Consider the following 21,261-nt stretch of genomic DNA (forward strand, 5'->3'; position numbering starts at 1 on the left):
AATTTTTGATTGAATAGTGAGATTTTACTTGCTTCTTTCTTGTGTTATAATATATTCATAATTTTCATTACATGTTTCATTGCTGATAGCATTCTGACACTTTTCCATTTAGTGCTTCCTGATGAATAGTTCTTTGAAAAGTTGAACTCTTTTTTTTCTGCTGGTTCTTAATTGAGCAGGGAAGATATTTTTGATATCAATTGTAACTGGTGTGCTATCAGCACACCAGTACCAGATCGGGTTGACGGAGTAGATAGAGAAGATCCAAAGAAGAGCGGTGCGTTTTGTCACAGGGTTATTTGGTAACCGTGATAGCGTTACAGAGATGTTTAATAAACTCAAGTGGCAGACTCTGCAAGAGAGGCGCTCTGCATCGCGGTGTAGCTTGCTCGCCAGGTTTCGAGAGGGTGCGTTTCTGGATGAGGTATCGAATATATTGCTTCCCCCTACTTATACCTCCCGAGGAGATCACGAATGTAAAATTAGAGAGATTAGAGCGCGCACGGAGGCTTTCAGACAGTCGTTCTTCCCGCGAACCATACGCGACTGGAACAGGAGGAGGAGGAGGAGATTAGTGTTTAACGTCCCGTCGACAACGAGGTCATTAGAGACGGAGCGCAAGCTCGGGTGAGGGAAGGATGGGGAAGGAAATCGGCTGTGCCCTTTCAAAGGAACCATCCCGGCATTTGCCTGAAGCGATTTAGGGAAATCACGGAAAACCTAAATCAGGATGGCCGGAGACGGGATTGAACCGTCGTCCTCCCGAATGCGAGTCCAGTGTGCTAACCACTGCGCCACCTTGCTCGGTGACTGGAACAGGAAAGGGAGGTAATGACAATGGCACGTAAAGTGCCCTCCGCCACACACCGTTGGGTGGCTTGCGGAGTATAAATGTAGATGTAGATGTAGATAGTGCTTTTGAAAATTACCATTTTTCTCAGTACACTGTTTAATGTCATTAAACATTTACAAACCTGTTGCTCCGAGCAACAGAATTAAAGTGAGTAAATATTTGTAGCAGTGCAGACAAACAAGTGAACAATAGGCTGTGGCAGGGTTGTAACAGCACTGCAGGTGTCAAGTTGGATGTGGAAGCACTCGCTGGAGGAGAATGGCTCGTGAGCCACACTTCGCCAGGCCTGGGTTTGACTCTCAAAACACTAAAAGACTCATATATTTGTAGGGGAAATAAATAGAATGATCGCATAGGCTCAGTTGTAGGTAAAGCAGGCACCAGTCTTAGTTTAATTGGTGGAGTAGTAGGGAAAATGCAACATTCTGCAAAGGAAACTGGTTATTGGACACCTGTACAACTCACCCTAGATAGAATATTACTCAAATACTTGGTACCTGTACCAGGTAGGACTAACAGGCAGTGGGGGTATTTAGTGTATACAAAGAAGGACTGTGCGAATGGTCTCAGGTTTGTTTGATGCACCGATGAGCATTACAGATATGCTGAAGGAACTGAACCAGCAGACACTTGAAGGTAGAAGCAAAATATCCCAAGAAAGCCTACTTACAAAGTTCCGAGAACCCTCTTATGTGATGAATGTAGGAATATGAGCTGTAATGAAATAATGCAGAATCCAGGATGGAATAACAACAATATTGTGAAAAGGGTAGATTGCTGCTTACCATATAGGGGATTTTTTTTTAATTTTGTGGGCCTTATAATCTGATTTTCAAACTTTTTTTCATCTTTTGGTTCATTTGTTCCTGATGTATGTTTGCATTTTTCAGCTGTTTTGAATATTTAGTTTATTGTTGACAGTCAAAAAGGTGAATTTTTAATTTTGAAAAAGTTTGAGCAAAGAATTTGCATTGAATTTTGCTTGAAAAATGGAATAAATTGCAGTACTGCATTTGAAATGTTGACTGTGGCTTGTGTCGAATCTATTATGAGTAGGACAAGAATTTACAAGTAGTATAAACATTTCAAAGCGGGTCAAGATGTCGTTGAAGACGATGACCACCCTGAATGCCCTAGCACATCAATTAGTGAGGACAATGTGGAAGAAGTAAAGAAATTGATTCTGAAAAATGGCTGAATCACCATCAGAGAGATAGCTGATGACATTGCTGAGAAATTTCTGAATAAAGTCAACAAGTCAGAACCTATAAAGAAGGTTATAACATGGTTATATGGATATGACATTTAAACCAAGGCCCAATCATCCCAATGGAAACTGCCTGAAGAGCCAAGATCGAAAAAAATTAAAGTTCAATCACATGTGAAGGTTCTCCTGAATGTTTCTTCGATTGCAATGAAACAGTGTACTATGAGTTCCTGCCTTATGATCGCGTGGTCAGTAAAGAATATTACTAGGAAGTTATGCGCCATTTGTGTGAAGCAATCTGAAGTGGAGGAAAGTCCACTGGACCTGATGGGATACCAATTAGATTCTACACAGAGTACGCGAAAGAACTTGCCCCCCTTCTAACAGCCATGTACCGCAAGTCTCTAGAGGAACGGAAGGTTCCAAATGATTGGAAAAGAGCACAGGTAGTCCCAGTCTTCAAGAAGGGTCGTCGAGCAGATGCGCAAAACTATAGACCTATATCTCTGACGTCGATCTGTTGTAGAGTTTTAGAACATGTTATTTGCTCGAGTATCATGTCTTTTTTGGAAACCCAGAATCTACTATGTAGGAATCAACATTGATTCCGGAAACAGCGATCGTGTGAGACCCAACTCGCTTTATTTGTTCATGAGACCCAGAAAATATTAGATACAGGCACCCAAGTAGATGCTATTTTTCTTGACTTCCAGAAGGCGTTCGATACAGTTCCGCACTGTCGCCTGATAAACAAAGTAAGAGCCTATGGAATATCAGACCAGCTGTGTGGCTGGATTGAAGAGTTTTTAGCAAACAGAACACAGCATGTTGTTATCAATGGAGAGACGTCTACAGACGTTAAAGTAACATCTAGCGTGCCACAGGGGAGTGTTATGGGACCATTGCTTTTCACAATATATATAAATGACCTAGTAGATAGTGTCGAAAGGTGCATGCGGCTTTTCGCGGATGATGCTGTAGTATACAGAGAAGTTGCAGCATTAGAAATTGTAGTGAAATGCAGGAAGATCTGCAGCGGATAGGCACTTGGTGCAGGGAGTGGCAACTGACCCTTAACATAGACAAATGTAATGTATTGCGAATACATAGAAAGAAGGATCCTTTATTGTATGATTATATGATAGCGGGACAAACACTGGTAGCAGTTACTTCTGTAAAATATCTGGGAGTATGCATGCGGAACGATTTGAAGTGGAATGATCATATAAAATTAGTTGTTGGTAAGGCGGGTACTAGGTTGAGATTCATTGGGAGAGTCCTTAGAAAATGTAGTCCATCAACAGAGGAGGTGGCTTACAAAACACTCGTTCGACCTATACTTGAGTATTGCTCATCAGTGTGGGATCCGTACCAGATCGGGTTGACGGAGGAGATAGAGAAGATCCAAAGAAGAGCGGCGCGTTTCGTCACAGGGTTATTTGGTAACCGTGATAGCGTTACGGAGATGTTTAACAAACTCAGGTGGCAGACTCTGCAACAGAGGCGCTTACTTATACCTCCCGAGGAGATCACGAATGTAAAATTAGAGAGATTCGAGTGCACACAGAGGCTTTCCAGCAGTCGTTCTTCCCGCGAACCATACGCGACTGGAACAGGAAAGGGAGGTAATGACAGTGGCACGTAAAGTGCCCTCCGCCACACACCGTTGGGTGGCTTGCGGAGTATAAATGTAGATGTAGATGAACTGTGGCAGAAATACTTGTGGAAATTGCATCACGATAATGCTTCTGCTCACATCTCAATGTATGTTCATGATTTTTGACAAACCCCCACACAACCTCTTTCTATTTCCAAGGCCAAAGAGAACCATCAAAGGCTGTCATTTTGCCATCATTGGTGAGGTAAAAGCAGAATTGCTGAAGGAGCTTAATATCACAATAAAAAGTAAGTTCCAGAAGTACTTCCAAGATTGGAAGTGGCACAAGTGAGGTGGAGTATTCTGAAGGGGACAAAGTTGATGTTGATGAATAAACAGAGATTCTTTAAAGATAAACAAAAACTTCAATTACTTTTTGATCATACCTTATATACCACAGTCCCTAGTGTTGCTCCTATGAGGATCGTGAAAACAAGATTAGATTAATAACAGTGCACAAAGAGGCATTTGAACAATCATTTTTCTCACACTCTATACATGAATGAAATGGGAAGAAGCTGTAATAAATGGTACAGTGGGTAGTACCCTCTGCCATGCACAACAGTGGTTTGCAGAGTATGAATGTAGACATAAATATATGATGATAATGACGGGAATTTCCATAAATAATAATTGTGACACAATATTTAAAGTTTGCAAGTATTTTTACCTCATTATTATGTAGGGATTGCCACCTTTATTTGTGCATATACATAAATGTTCCGCACAGTAACCAATCTCCAAGTTTAGCACTCCAATCATTTGCAACTTACTAATAGGGAACATATTTTGTGTTCATACAAAATGACCTTTCTAGAGTCTGAGAAGCTCATCTGCAGAAACCAGCTCGGTTTTAGGAAACAGCGGTCATGCGAGACACAGCTGGCCCTCTTTGTGCATGATATACAACAAGCTCTAGATACCGGCTCCCAGGTTGATGCCATATTTCTCGACTTTCGAAAGGCGTTCGACTCAGTTCCGCACTGTCGCTTGCTACAAAAAGTGTGCGCTTACGGTCTATCCAGTGACATATGCGGTTGGATAGAAAGTTTTCTAACAGACAGGGAGCAGTATGTTGTCCTGAACGGGGTGACTTCAACAGAAACAAGAGTAACTTCAGGAGTGCCCCAAGGCAGCATAATAGGTCCTCTGCTTTTGACGATTTACATAAACAATCTGGTTGATGGTATTCACAGTAGCCTTAGACTGTTTGCCGATGATGCTGTAGTCTACAGGAAAGTAGTATCACACGAAAGTTGTGAACAAATCAATGAGTATTTGCAGAAAATAAATGCGTGGTGTAATGATTGGCAGTTATATCTCAATATTAGTAAGTGTCACCTACTGCGTATAACAAGGCGAAAGTCCCCATTAATGTATGAGTACAAAATAAATGATCAGTCTTTGGAAGCGGTAACATCAGTCAAGTATCTGGGTGTGACTATTCAAAATGATCTCAAATGGTATGATCAGATAACACAAGTAACAGGTAAGGCGAACTCTAGATTACGGTTTATTGGTAGAATTCTGAAGCAATGCAGTCCTTCACAAAGGAAATATCTTACAATACGTTAGTTCGTCCAGTCTTAGAGTATTGTTTGTCTGCATGGGACCCTTACCAGTTGGGTCTGACTCAAGAGATTGAGAAGGTCCAAAGAAGAGCAGCAAGATTCGTGACCAGTACATTTACCCATCGCGAGAGCATTACAAATCTCATAGAAAGTTTGAAGTGGGACACACTTGCAGATAGACGACATGCTAAACGGAAGGGGCTGCTCACTAAATTCCGAAATCCAATCTTCACCGAGGATGTAGAGCATATATTATTACCACCAACTTTCAAATCACGTAATGATCATCATTCAAAATATAAGGGAAATAAGAGCTCGTACTGAGGTGTTCAGGCATTCGTTTTTCCCTTGCGCATGACTTTGGCGCGTGAATTGTGCCCTCTGCCACACACTGCTTGGTGGCTAGTGGAGTATATATGTAGATGTAGATGTAGGGAGAGCATGACAATAGAGAGAAGTGATTGGCTTTTTTAAAAGAACTGTTGAGTCATACAATGTAGGCTTTCATGGCCAGCGTTGTCTTCAGTTGAAACTTCCGGGCTGAGAGGCCGTGGTCGATGTATAAAATTTCCACCTGATGTTTTGTCTCCCATCTGTGGGAGACATCTTCTGAGGTCGTCCGGCTACTGGCGAAACGTCAGGTGGAAATTTTATACATCGACCATGGCCTCTCAGCCCGGAAGTTTCAACTGAAGAGAACTGTTGAGACTTGGGAGGTACATGTGATATAGTTAGCCACCTATATGTCTCTGCTCTGCTCTGCTGCTTCGGTAGTCCTATCACACTTCCCTGGCGCAATGCTGACGATACTCATGTGTCTGCTGAACATTTGCTGTTGTGGACAACATACTGGGTGAAGTCTGGTGAAGAAGATGGTGTGCCAACTCTGATATGGCTGTGCTGTATTCACTTCCCCCCCACTCCATTCGCTGTTGGGCCTTAGTACACAGAAGGAGTAACCATGTGTGTGTGAGTTGCATGAATTTCTGTTTCTTTTTTTTTCTGCTTCTTAGGAAGGAGTTTGTCCAAGAGCTGAAAAATTTGTAGCATTCTTTTTCATTGTCCTTGTCTGCAACTCTGTGCATGCTCTATGTTATGAATAGCAATCTGTTCTTTCTGTATTGTTGTTATTGGAGTCTGATTTTTCTATTGTTTTTCTTATTTTATAATTTGTGTATGAAGGCACCCATTAAGTGTTTCCTTTTTGTGATTATATTTAAATGCGCTTCTGTCACAACATTCAGTCACACTGACATTTAATGCACTTGTAATATCTACCATCATCATCAACATCATCATCATCGTCGTCGTCATCACCATCATCCAGCTGAGTGCTGCTGCTCTGTAAAGACCTCCATCAGATGGCTCTGGATTTTGTTAATAATTCAATTTATGTCAAGGTTGAATGAAAAATCACTTTACCAGTAACATCGTGCTGCGTAAACGTTACTGATCCTGTAACTATATAGATTTAAATCATGGATTCCGAGTGAATTGTCAAACTTTGTCAATGTTATGCTATAGCAGCAGCATTTACTTATGAGAACCTTTGCATGATTGATTGATAAAGCATGTTAGTGCAGCATTATAAAATTCCCATCTAATTTAAAAAGGAACTGATATTTCCTACTGACAGAAAATTTGTCATACTGTGTTAAGAACCACAGGATTTTTTCCTGGAAAAATCGCTGTGCTGTTTAAATTTTAGAAATTGGTCATTGCAGTGAATGTGTCAAATTTAGGGAATTGTGTTTGCGCCACGTCATTCACAGTTTGCCTCTGCTTATTTGCCTGCTAATCATTTAACAGCTTTGTTATAGAGGCATATTTAATCTGTAACTCAGGTGACAATTTGCTTGAAAGACAAGGTTGTGTGATCATTTTGCAACTCACATCAGGTTATTTCAGTCACTTCTGTGAGAATATACAAGTGTTCTGATATCAGCCAGAGAGAGCCCTTCAATCTCAATTGGTAATTAATTTTTAATGTTGACACTGCCATTCACAGCAACAAATGTGACTACTGGAACTGTAACTGACCACTTGAGATTTGAAGATGGTGTTTAATGTCTGAAACTAGTTGTAATCATTTATATCTTCCCACTGCTGTGACTGAAATAAATAGCTGGTTATAACTCTCTCAAAGAAAATATGTTTGCACTTATACAGAGTGATTATGTGATGATGATACAAATTTTCAGGGATGGTCGAGAAGAGTAAATATATCAATTCAAGATAAGAGAACCTGGTCTGAAAATGGCTGTATCAAAAGTTATAAGCATAAATCTTTCTAATACCTCTGATAGTGGAATACATTTACTGGTATTGTTTTTGCTAGCACTGTAGAGTACACAAATTTCAGAGGTGGTAATATGGACTGAAACAGGAAAAAAAGTGTAGTAAACATGGGCTCAAAAAGCATGCCTTAAGAGCTGTGATCACTTTGATAACATGAAAAACATCTCTTTCACTGCAAATTTTTTGATGTCCATAGTTTCGGAGGAGGCAGTATCTATCAGAACAAAAAGAAATGTCGAGCAAATATGGGCTATAAACTGTACAGCTTTAGAGCTGTTGGCACTTGTTCAGGAGAAGAGATGTATTTCACGGTATTGAAGATGGACAAGTGCTCATATCTCTTAAAATATGCATTTTAGAGCTGATGTTTACCAGACAGTATTTCCATGTTTTGGTCCATACTACTACCCTACAATCTTATCAACAATGGTACAGGCACACATATTTGACTGTTAGAGGTATTGGAACAATTTTTGCTTACAACTTTTGACTCAGTCATTTCCGGACCAGTGTCCCTTACCTCAGATTAATATAGTTACCCTTCTCCATCATCCCTAAAAGTTGTAACACCATCACGGAATCACACCCATAACGTTACGCGTTGATAAACGCTGTGTAATACTTGTGCAACTGTCACAAGTCCAGTAAGCTCACTCGACAAAAAATTAGTCGCCGCCATCCTAAAGGCACATGCCACCTCCCTGAGGTTCGTTAACAGTTGTGACTTGCGGGCAGAGATCAACTGGGTTCAGACTGGAGACTTTGGTGATCACTGTGGATGCACATTATTCGTACAGTGTTTATGTGTCACAGTGGATAATATTTTGGACTTTCAGTTGGGAGGATGACAGTTCAAATGTTTGTCCTGGCATCCAGGTTTAGGTTTTCTATGTTTTGCTCAAATCACTCTAGACAAATGCAAAAATAGTTCTTTTGAAAAGGACACTGCCAATTTCCTTTCCCCATCCAATTTCATGATCTCATTGTTGACGGGACACTAAAACCTAATCTTTCTTCCTTCTTTACCTTGGATTGCTTGTGACAGGCTAGAGGTGTGTGTGCTCGTAGTTCCACTGCTAATAACAAGTTCGCAACAGTTTGTATTGACAGGTCTGGGCTGACAAGCCCTCTTATCTGTGTTGTGGTAGCTGTATGATCTGCTACTGCTGTCCTTACAATATGAAGATCGTAGTGGTCATCTGTGCTGTGTGGAAGTCCAGAACCTCATCTACAGGTGTGATAATGTTCATGTGATCACTGATATCAGCATCATTGCATAACTGATACAACATGTTCAATTTCTGTAGGAATTCTCTCAACATGTTCAATTTCTGTAGCAATTCTCTGAAAGGGCTGTACTGCCACACATAAGGCCACAATTTGACCCCTTTCAAACTCGCTCAGTTGGCTGTAGCAAGCACAAATGCATCTCCATGGAATTGTTGCCTGGTTGCTTCACATGTTTGCACCACACTGAGCTTTTCGGCTGTGAGCATTCCCTGTTAAAGGATAGAAGCAGATGGTGCGCTATAGCTATGCTGCTACACTATCTGTTGGCAGACAACATCGAAACCATTATCAGTACATTTACTGTGCCCTTGGTGGCATATGCCATCATTGGATCAAAATTAATGTTGTCTTTCGAGATATACTAGTTTTTTTCCGTTGTATACAGAAAATTTACAGTGCTGTAAAAATGCAACTAACTGCAGGAAGACCTGCAGAGGATTAACTCTTGGTGTTGGGACTGACATTTGACTCTCAACATAAACAAATGTAATCTATTGCAATAAATAGTCAGGATGACATGTTATTGTATGATTACACAATGGTAGAACAATCATTGGAAGCAGTCATTTCCATAAAATATCTAGGAGTATGCATATGGAGTGGTTTAAAGAGGAATGACAATGTAAAATTAATTACGTGCAAAGTGAGTGCCAGACAGATTCATTGCAAGAATCCTCATGAACTGTAGTCCACGCACAAAGGAGGTAACTTATGAAACTCTCGTTCAACCAATATTTCAGTATTGCTTATCATTCCGCGATATGTACCATATAGGAGGGATAGAGGAAATAGGTAAGATCCAAAGCAGAGTAGCACCTTTTATTATAGGTTCATTTAGAAAGCATGAGAGCATTACAGACGTACTCAGCCAACTCCAGTGTCAATGCTGCAAGAGAGGCATTCTGCATCATAGTGTTAAAGATGGGAGAATGACATTTGGTAGAAGAATCACCCAATATATTGCTTTCTCTTAGCTATATCACATGTAAAGACCATAAACATAAAATTAAGAGAAATTGGTGTTCACATGAAGGCTTACCTTCAATCATTCTTCCCAAAAAATGATCACGACTGGAACAGGAAAGGGGGAAGTTGACAGCGGTTCACAAATACGCTCTGCCAAACACCATAAATCAAGGGCACCCATGCCTGTGGGCAAGGGGAGAAAGGCGGCAGCCACACGACCCCATCCTCCATCCACCCACCCTCCAACTCTCAGGCAAAGGAAAAAATTTGGTATTTTTCATTCAAGAAAATGATTTATAAGTCAGTATTGCATAGGTTTTTAACTAGTTCGTAATTAGAACTTTTTCTGACTACTTACAAATCGCTATTAATCTTCCACAATATTAAAAATAGTTCATACCTACACATCGAGCTTCCCCTGTGAGCTATGGTATGAGTGCCATTGCCATAAGGTGACTTGTGGAGTTGAAAATGTGGGCCTTCTGTGCTTTCTCTGAATCATTTAGCCAAAAATATCAACAATGTAGGAAAAGACAGATTGCTACTTAGCTTAGAGAAGACACGTCAAGTCGCAGACAGGCACAATTAAAAGCTGCTGACATAAAGCTTTCAGTCACAGCCTTCATCAGTAAAAGAGACACTTACACAATTCATGCATGCAGGCAAGCTCACCTCACACATGCACGACTGCCAGCGTCTCGGGCTGGAATGCCAGGCAAAAGTTGGCCAATTCCTTTGAAAGTGACGCAGTGAATATCCTTTTCCGTCATATTTCCGGGCATATGCTTCACTTCGAATGTTCTCATTCTCAGCATACTGTGAAACCTCAGTCTCCAGTTCTACACCATATGCAGGAACCTCAAGTTAGGCGGCTAATCCTTTGTCCGGTGAGCTTACGTACGCTTGCAGAACTCATCTACTGGCCCTTACAGCTGTATGCCCTAGTTGGAATTAAATAACCCACTAGTTATAGTTTAGTTCTAACTACTGTGTTATCTTTTTTTTCTGATCTGCATAGATTTCGTAGCTTAACAACTGCATTCTACCGAGATGCCATGGGATTCCTGCTCCTGTTTGACCTGACTAACGAACAGTCATTCCTCGAAATACGGAACTGGCTCGATCAGTTGAGGGTATGACAACATGTCTCAGCAATTGGTGTTTGCTTCTTGTAAACAGTCAGTGTTTTCTGTTTGTTGTTGTTGTTGTTGTTTTTGCTTAAATATTTGGTGGTATATGGAAACCCCAGACATTGGCTTTCTGTGTTGATATGGAGTAATGCCTGTGTGTTGATTGATCAGTAAAATAAATTACAACTTAAGGAAGTGTCCGTCACTTTTTTTTGTCAGTAAAGAAAAGAAGAGAGAGGAACTGAAGTAGAATGGTGAGTCAAATGGAAGTTGTAAATTTTATTTGAGGTGCCAAGAAGCGTAACGAGGTAAGTGAGAACAGGAAGCGCAAAATTTATCTATTGGTATTCACTGTGGCTGCTTCAAATGTCACATGAAACATGGTTTCCACTTCAGCTCTACATTTATTATTGACACCAAACGCTGAGACCCACTGAATATATGCTGCATTGAAGAGTTATTTGTACAACAATGTCCGTGTTTGTGGATTCTTTCTAGAGTGTGAACCAGAGTTGTACAGATAAAATTTCAGAGATTGTTTAGGAATATTTTCTGAGTAATGTGGTTATAACATGGTCTCATTAAAGAGTAATTGCATTTCATTTGTCTTTTTACCCCTATTTGTCTGTAACATCTATCGCACTGAAAATATCTGCGTAGCAGTGAAAATGTCGACAGTAAGTGTGGTTTGTCTTGTTTGCAGATAAACTTGTTCTGTTCACAAAGAGTACTTGCTGTTTTCAGCAGTAATGCCCATCAAGCTTGCATTGAATTCTGCTCAGTTCATATCAGGTTGGTTTTTGTTGCAGTGTTAGTTGGTGATGAGTAGTTGTACATAGCAGTGTTGAGAGCTTTACTGATGGAAAGTGGAAGTTGAGTGTGACAGTGAAGTTATGTGGTCACATATAAAAGATGTTAGGTGAAACCAAGTTTATTGTTGGATGTTTTTACCGGGCACCTGATTTCGCTGTGACAAAAAAAGTGTACTGTCCGTAGCACATAAATACCCATATCATGCAATACTATTTGGAGACAGTTTTAACGTACTAAGTTTATGCTAGGATGTCCATGGATTCATTGTGGGGGAGGGGTCAGACAGACAGTCATGCGAATTAATTTTGAACACTTCTTCTGAAAACTGCCTTCAACAGTTAGCTCAGCAGCCCATACCCTATGGAAATATCTTAGACCTTGTAACTACAAATATGCCAGACCTTATCGATAATGTCACTATAGAAATGGGGATTAGTGATCATGATGTTGTTATAGCAACTATGATTACAAAAGTCAGTAAATCAGTCAAGAAGGCTAGGAGAGAGTTTCTGCTAGATAGAGCAGATAAGCAGTTGTTAGCATCTCACTTAGACAGTGAAGTGGCATCACTTAGTCCAGTAAGAGAGATGTAGAGGAATTATGGGCAAGGTTTAAGCAGACTGTAAATTGTAGTCTAGAGAGTTATACAGCTAGTAAGTGGATAACGGATGGAAAAGATCCACCATGGTTTAATAACAAAATTCAGAAGATGCTGAGGAAGCAGAGGCTGTTGCACTCTTGGTTTAAAAGACAATGCGCAGATGATGACATGCAAAGGTTAGCAGAGATTTGTGCCTCTGTGAAAAGATCTATGCATGAAGCATATAAGAAGTACCACCATCACACCATAACAAAAGATGTTGCAGAGAACCCGAGAAGATTTTGGTCCTATGTAATAAAATGGCTAATTGGGTCTAAGGCTTCCATTCAGTCCCTTGTTGACCAGTCTCTTGTGACAGTTGAAGATAGCGAAATGAGAGCCAAAGCTTTAAAATTCATGTTCAAGAAATTGTTAACACAAGAGAATTGTCCAAACATGCCATCATTTTACCATCGGATAGATTCCCGTATGGATGACATAGTAATAGACATACCTGGCGTAGAGAAACATCTGAAAGATTTGAAAGCAAATAAATCACCAGGTCCAAATGGAATCCCAGTTCAGTTTTACACCGTGGCATTGATCCCTTACCTAGCCTTCATTTATCATGGATCTCTTGCCCAGCACGAAGTCCCAAGTGACTGGAAAATAGCAAAGGTGCCTCCAGTATATAAGAAGAGTAAAAGAACAGACTTGCAAAATTACAGACCACTATACCTAACTTTGGTTTGTTGCAGAATCCTTGAACACATTCTCAGTTGGAATATATTAAACTTTCTTGAGACTGATAAGCTTATGTCCACAAATCAGCATGGTTTTAGAAAGCATCACTCATTCAAAACTCAGCTTGCCCTTTTCTGACATGATGTACTGCGAATTACAGATGGGACAACAGGCAGATTCCATATTTCTAGATTTCCAGAAAGCACTTGAGACAGCACCCCATTGCAGGCTGTTAATGAAGGTACGAGCATATGTAATAAGTTCACAGGTATGTGAGTTGCTTGAAGACTTTTTAAGCAATAGGACCCAGTATGTGGTCCACAACAGTGGCTGTTCATTGGAGACAAGGGTATTGTCAGGAGTGCCCCAGGGAAGTGATATATATATTTTTTCCATGATTGTTTGTTGATGATGCTGTGCTGTGCAGTAAGGTGTCGAAGTTGAGTGACAGTAGGAAGATGCAAGATAACTTGGAGAAAATTTCTAGTTGGTGTAATGACTCGCAGTTAGCTCTTCTAAATGTGGAAAATTTAAGTTAATGCGGATGAGTAGTAAGAACAAACCTTTAATGTTCGTATACTAGTGTCCTGCTTAACACTGTCAAGTCGTTTAAATATGTAGGTGTAACGTTACAAAGCGATAAGAAATGGAACGACCACGTGAGAAAAGTGGTAGGGAAAGCCAATGGTCGACTTCATTTTATTGAGAGAATTTTAGGAAAGGGAGGTTCATCTGTAAAGGAGACTGCATATAGGATGCTAGTGTGAGCTCTTCTTAAGTACTGCTTGATTGTTTAAGATCCGTATCGTGTTGGATTGAAGAAAGGCATCGAAGTACTTCAAAGGTGGTCTGCTTTGTTCGTTACTGGTAGGTTCGAACAACACATACGTGTTACTGAGTTGCTTCGGGTACTCAAATAGTAACCACTTGAGGGAAGGTGATGTTGTGTTTGACAAAAACATCACTGAGAAAATTTACAGATCTAGCACTTGAATCTGACTGCCTCATGAGTCTACTGCCATCAAAATACATTGCGCATAAGGAACACGAAGATAAGATACAACAAATTGAGACTCATACAGACACATATGGATAATCGTTTTTCCCTCACGCTATTTGCAAGTGGAACAGGAAAGGAAATGACCAGTAGTGGTATAGGGTACCCTCTGCCACGCATTGTACAGTGGCTTGAGGAGTATCTATGTATATGTAGATGAGTTGGATTATTGGCACCACATGTACAGCTACACTGACATTCCATGAAATAGAAATTCCATAAAAAATAGAGCATCGCTAGCGCCAAAGCTGTCAAAAATAACTTTACAAGCTCACAGAAATAAACAATGTGATCAAATCATAACAAAAAGATGCTTGAAGATGTCATATGGATCATACCAGCTGAGACATAAGTGTAAGGTACCATGTGTAGTTGTAAACTGACATAGATGTAAGGAACAATATTATACCCATTAAACTATCTTCACAGGTACACTTGATAACGGCAAAATGATGAAACTAGCTCACCATGTAACTTGTATCACTATGAATAAATAGATAAATACTGCAGCAAAAAATATGTTGCTCTTTGACCTCATGCAAGCTGCAGGTCCATTGAAAAGGAAATTGTTGAATTCTAAGTGAGGTAACAAATGGAAAAAAATACATTATTACTCTGTAATGAGGTCAAGAGACCACAGGTCACTTATGCCAAAATAATCAGAAACTATTCGTGAACAACTTCAGAATTTTATTTGCAAAATTTGAGTTCATTTTTATAAGGTCTCTCACTTACCTGCTTCAGCTTCTGTATTCTCACATATTGCACTATATACAGAAATCCTTTGTTCTCACAAACATTAGTGGGAGCAAAACTTGTTGTATCTGTGAATCACCTACTCTTCCCATCCAGGATCTGTCAAAAACCTTACTTGACTTTCTCAAACAATAGGAAGTCTGGGATGACAGTATTATGAAAAGGATAGTTGCTCCTCACCATGTAGTTTAGATGCTGAGTCGCAGATAGGCACAACAGAAAGACTGTCAAACAAAGCTTTGGGCCAAGCAAGTCTTCTTCATCAGAATAGAAAATGCCCCTGCACGCGCGCGCTCACACACACACACACACACACACACACACACACACACACACAAATGCAACTCATACACACATGACCACAGTCTTTGGCTGCCAAGGCCAGGACCGCTCCCACACTTTCTTCCAATACTGAATTAACACTTTTTTTATGCCTCAGGATGTGCGGTATTAACTGGTCCATCCTTTTGACCGTCGTGTGCCATAAATTTCTACTTTCCCCAGGTTGATTCAATACCTCCTCATTAGTTACCATCGTCTAATCTTCAACATTTTTCTGTAACACTGGATTTCAAAAGTTTCTCTTCTCTTCTCGTTCACATTTCACTTAACAAGGCTACATTCCAGACAGATATCATTAGAAAAAAACTTCCTAACTGTTGGTATTAGATGTTAAAAAATTCCACTAAAGTCTATTTTTGATATTAACAAATTTATCTTCTTTATAAATGCCTTACTTACTACTGTATTGCTGGTCTGCATTTTATACCCTCTCTATTTGCCCAAAAACAGCAAAACTCACCTACTACTTTAATGTCTCATTTTCTAATCTTAATTTCTTCAGCATTGCAGGATTTAATTTGACTACATTCCATTGTCCTGGTTGATATTCATCTTATAATATCCTTTGAATACATAGTCCATTCAATTCAAATGCATTTGCAAGTTCTTTGCCACCTGTCACAGAATTTCACTGTCATCAGCAAACCACAATTTTTTTATACCTTTTTTCTGAACTTTACTTTCCTGTCCAAATTTGTTCATGGTTTCCTTGACAGCTTTCTCAATGCACAGATTGAATAACATCAGAGATGGGCTACAATCATGTCTTGCACCCTTCTGAACCACTGCTTCCCTTTCATGTCCTTCAAATCTTATAACTGTCATCTTATTTCTGTACAGATTGTAAATAATCTTTTGCTCCCTACTATTATTAAAATTTCAAAGAATTTATCCACATCAACACTGTGAAAAGCTTCCTCAATTTTTCCTTTATGCTGTAAATAATTGCTGTTAATATTTTGCAACCTGAATTAGTAAAATGATGCTTTGCCACTATTCATGCATACTAGCACTTTTCTTCTTTGAAACTGAAAGTATTACTTTCTTCCTGAAGTCTGAGAATATTTCGCAAGTCTTGTGCTGGGTGTCTCTCCTAAGAGTGGTCAAACCCATATTCTCTCATGTTTCTGCAGATATTTACAATTTTATTTTTGCAGTGTATAGCTGCAGTCAGCCCAAACAAACACTGCTCATCATGTCTTTCACACAATGCCCAACATTGACTGAACGTGTCAATTTGTTTCTTGTTACAAAGTGGAATTTTATGTGCCCATTCAATAGGTTGGCCCTACATTCATCCAGTACGATTTTCATTTTATTGATGTGCATTAACAGGGACAATAAAACACAAAGAATAACCAGGGCTCCAGTAGCAATAGCACTGCCCTAGTCCGTGCCAACTGCTGCTACCAGGCAGCAAAGCTGTTTAATTGTTGGTGGAGTACTGGTTATTCTTTGTTTTACTGTCCCTATTAACACAAACTGATGAAACTAGTATTGCACTACACTAACTTTGGACCTCTATATCAATGGGCACGTAAACTTCATCTTTAAAAATCATTTTCTTTGAGCAGGAAACAAGCTGACACTTTCCAACAACATTGGGCATCACACAAGAGGTCTAATAAGCATATTCGTTTGGGTTGACTCCTGGTACACATCGCAACAACAAAATTGCAAACATCTACAACAGTATGGGATTGTGGGTCTGTCTTCTTGCGAAACACTTTTGTTTTTGTTTATTTTATTCTCTTTTCCAAACTAATTTCTTCTTGTAAATAGTCTTCAGGGTTTGCTGCCAGATCACATTGTGCAAATTCACACTATATTTCTGCAGAGCAACTTTCAATCATCTTCAGGTGGTTTAACCTTGCTGGTGGCTAGGTACGACTGACGGTATACACGTCAATGCCCCGTTTCTGGAACATTCCAGATTTCGACACTCCTAAACATCCCTAGGTTCACTGTTTCTGATGTGATAGTGAAGTGGAAACATGAAGGCACACGTACAGCACATAAGCATACAGGCTAACCTCAAATGTTGACTGACAGAGACTGCCGACAGTTGAAGAGAGCCCTAAGGTGTAATAGGCAGATATCTATCCAGACCAACATGCAGGAATTCCAAATTGCATCAGTATCCACTGCAAGTTCTATGGCAGTTAGGCGGGAGGTGAGAAAACTTGGATTTCGTGGTCGAGCAGCTGCTCATAAGCCACACATCATGCGGTAAATGCCAAATGACACCTTGCTTGGTGTAAGGACGATTGAACAGTGGAAAAATGTTGTGTGGAATGATGAATCACAGTACACATTGTGGTGATCCAATGGCAGGGTGTGGGTATGGCGAATGCCCGGTGAACGTCATCTGCCAGTTTGTGTAGGGCCAACAGTAAAATTTGGAGGCAGTGGTGTTATGGTGTGGTCATGTGTTTCATGGAAGGGGCTTGCACCCCTTGCTGTTTCGCGTGGCACTATCACAGCACTATCGTGGTCTTGCGGTAGTGTTCTTGCTTCCCGTGCTTGGGGTCCCGGGTTCGATTTCCAGTGGGTTCAAGGATTTTTCCTACTTCGAGATCACTGGGTGTTCTTCTGTCATCATCATCATCATCATCATCATCATCCATCCCCATTACCGTCAGAGGAAGGCAATGGCAAACCACCTCCGCTAGGACCTTGCCTAGTACAGTGGTGTGGGTCTCCTGCATCGTTCCCTATGCTCCTCGGAGTATGGGACCTCATCATCATCACAGCACAGGCCTACATTGATGTTTTAAGCACTTTCTTGCTTTGCACTGTTGAAGAGCAGTTCGGGGATGGCGATTGCATCTTTCAACACAATTAAGCACCTGTTCATAATGCACAGCCTGTGGCAGAGTGGTTACACGACAATAACATTCCTGTAATGGACAGGCCCGCACAGAGTCCTGACCTGAGTCCTATAGAACACCTTTGGAATGTTTTGGAACACTGACTTCATGCCAGGCCTCACCAACTGACATCGGTACCTCTTCCTCAGTGCAGCACTCTGTGAAGAATCAGCTGCCATTCCCCAAGAAACCTTCCAGCACCTGATTGAACGTATGCCTGCAAGAGTGGAAGCTGTTATTAAGGCTAAGGGTGAGCCAACACTACACTGAATTCCAGCATTAGCGATGGAGAGCGCCACGAACTTGTAAGTTATTTTCAGCCAGGTGTACTTTTGATCACATAGTGTACTTTCATCAGGTTCTAGTGGTCTTATTTATTAGACATATGTGGCACAAAGCTATATCACTTTTCAATGTAGCTTCTGTCATACTATACATCACCAGCGCTTATGAAGTGCCTGAATTTCAGTAGGGAAAAAGTTTCAGTTAAGAGTTTGCACCACATCAAACAGGCTCAACTTACTGAACAGTCAGTTTGTGATACCATCACATTTCTGTCTAAGGTTACGAGTCATGCTGACTTGTGTTGTGAAGCTTGTAGTGGGGAAGAGTTGTCACTATTTCCTTTGTTTGACACTGAAGCTCACAACTTATTTAATTTCAATCATCCTCCTTTTATGTTAAAGGTTCTCTTTTTTGTGCTTTTGAATTTCTCTGGTCTACCTGTGCAGCCTAGCATAGTAGTGATTGGATCTCAATGAAACCGTAGTATTTTAGAAATGAATTTAGTGGTCCCCTGGTCCCAGTGCACAATCTGCTACTGCTGATGTATCCTTGTTACCCTGATGACAACCCCTATTATTTCTAAGAGACAGGTTTTAACCGTTGGACTGTGCTCTACAAACTGAGCTAGAGTTGCCTGTCTGTGTTGTGCTATAAGGAAACATCAAGTGGGGAAAGTGATGTTGAAGAATTGTCAACTGCTGACAGTGGTCCTGCAGAATGTGGGCTTTAATTGTCATGCAGATAGGAATAAATTTGCATTTGGAGAATCTCCAAATACACTTGATATTTTCACATTCCTTTTTTCACCTGGCTGAAAAACAATGATTGTTAATGAGATGAACAAATATGCTGAACAGTTTGAAAGTTCACATGCAGATACACTGAAACAACAATCCTGTGTGTGCAAATGGGTACCAGTTGACTACTGGGATTTGTTCAAAGTGTTAGTCCTACAAGGCATCAATCCAAAACCTGGTTTGTCAATGTAGTAATCAAGGAAAGGAATTCTAGAAACGCAGATTTTTATAAAAATAATGGGTCTGCATTTGCTCCTCCAATAAAATCCTTCACGAGAGTATCAAAATAAATCAGATGTAATATGCTTATTTTCATGGTCACATTGCTGCTGCACAAAGCTCTAAATTGTTGGCAATTTACAATTGCAGCAATCACTCGATTTTAAGGAAGTCCTCCAAAACTTGTCAGATTATGCCATGCTGCATGAAGATTCCCCAAGATGTGGGAGTAATTACACACATGGCAACAGACAGTGGCACAAGAAATAGCCCATTGAAGAGGTTGATACTTGTTTTTGTATTTCTTGTGTACATTTGACTGTGTATGGGAGGGGTTTTATGCACTGCTACTGTGGCAGTACAGAAAAGGAGGAGGAATGAAATTAGACAAGTTGTGGGTCTTAGTTCTAAGTAAAGCAAACAGTGCAAACTGTTCCCCACTACAAGCTCCATAACACACATCGAAACAATTCTGCAATTTTGAGCACCTGTCTGACAATTTCACAAACCAGTTGCTGCACGGCTATGGACATACGATTTGGCTTGCTGAGGTTACTTTGAGATTGTAACCACTTTCTGAGTCATTAAAGCCTCTGACATTGTCTCTAGCATTGGAAGATGGAACATTAGGCAGAGAGAGTTTTCTTGGACCAGAATCTAATTGGCATAAAACAGAAATCACTAAGGAGTTCAGGCTTCATCCAGCTCACTGTAGCATGTCGTGGACATACTGAAAAACCCGAATGGGCAAACACTTGAAGACATATACAGTCTATCTCACAAAAGCCTTTTCGAGAACTGATGAGAAGTCCAGGACTGTATTAAAACCTCCCCCTGTATTGTTCTTGTATGGATGACAAAGAAGAGATTAGACTAATTACAGCACACACAGAGGCATTTATAGAGTCATGTTTCCCACAAGCTGTATACAAATGGAATGAAAATAAATCTTTAATATGTGATACAATCAGGAGTACCCTCTACTGTTCACTTCAAGTGGCTAGTAGAGTATGTATGTAGATGTAGAATTATGATTTTCATTTGAATGATCTTCACATATTGATTTTAGAATCATCTTTTCACTTTCTCCTGTCTGGCAGAAAGTAGTAATAGACAGACAGGCATACAACACTACTGTAAAACAGTCTCAGAAGTTTGAAAAAGAAAATACACTGCAAGAATTAGACAAGTGTAGGAACAGCTACGCTTATTTGCCTTCATATTGTGGAGACCTCATTGTGTTACATGAAGTCAATGAAAATTTGTGAGTTTTTATTTTACTTCCAGTGTTTCAGTTTCTTAACATATAATGTATGTTTCTGCATTTATTTAAAGACCCTTATCATCTTGCAGTTCATTAGCCCCAAACATTTGTCTGCTAACAAACATCTACATGATATGTGTTTAAATGCTCTCTCCTGTCAGTTATTCTGAACTATTGCTGCTTGATTATCCACAGACATTAAAAACATACAGGAAAATTAATTTCAGTCAACACTTGTGACTGGGACTACACCAGTTTGGCTGACAAGTCTTTTTTTCAGTACTCAATCGATCATTCGTTGCCTGTGGATATGACTAATTGCCACAGATCCTTCCTTAATTATGTTACTTTTCCCCTCACTATTGACCAGTGTGGAAAGTAGTTTGATGGAGTTCCCATCGCTAGTGCATCCTGTGCAGTCCTCTTCATGTCTGCATAACTACTGCAGCATACATCCATGCGATCACGCTTGCTGTAGTCAAGCTGTGGTCTCCCTCTAGAATTATTTCTCCCCACACTTCCCATTGTTACCAAATTCATGATTCTTTGATTTTACAGGATG

The 21,261-nt window shown here is 40.1% G+C and overlaps 1 protein-coding gene across 1 annotated transcript in view; it reads left to right on the plus strand.

Moving 5' to 3' along the window:
* LOC124718798 (ras-related protein Rab-27A) overlaps positions 1-21,261 on the plus strand; it is a 72,903-nt gene that overhangs the window by 23,061 nt on the left and 28,581 nt on the right. Inside the window, exon 4 of the mRNA XM_047244411.1 lies at positions 10,861-10,975. Coding sequence (XP_047100367.1) covers positions 10,861-10,975 — 115 coding nt within the window. The remainder of the gene's footprint in view (positions 1-10,860; positions 10,976-21,261) is intronic.

The sequence above is a fragment of the Schistocerca piceifrons genome, chromosome 10, assembly GCF_021461385.2.
Source record: "Schistocerca piceifrons isolate TAMUIC-IGC-003096 chromosome 10, iqSchPice1.1, whole genome shotgun sequence".
Taxonomy (NCBI): domain Eukaryota; kingdom Metazoa; phylum Arthropoda; class Insecta; order Orthoptera; family Acrididae; genus Schistocerca; species Schistocerca piceifrons.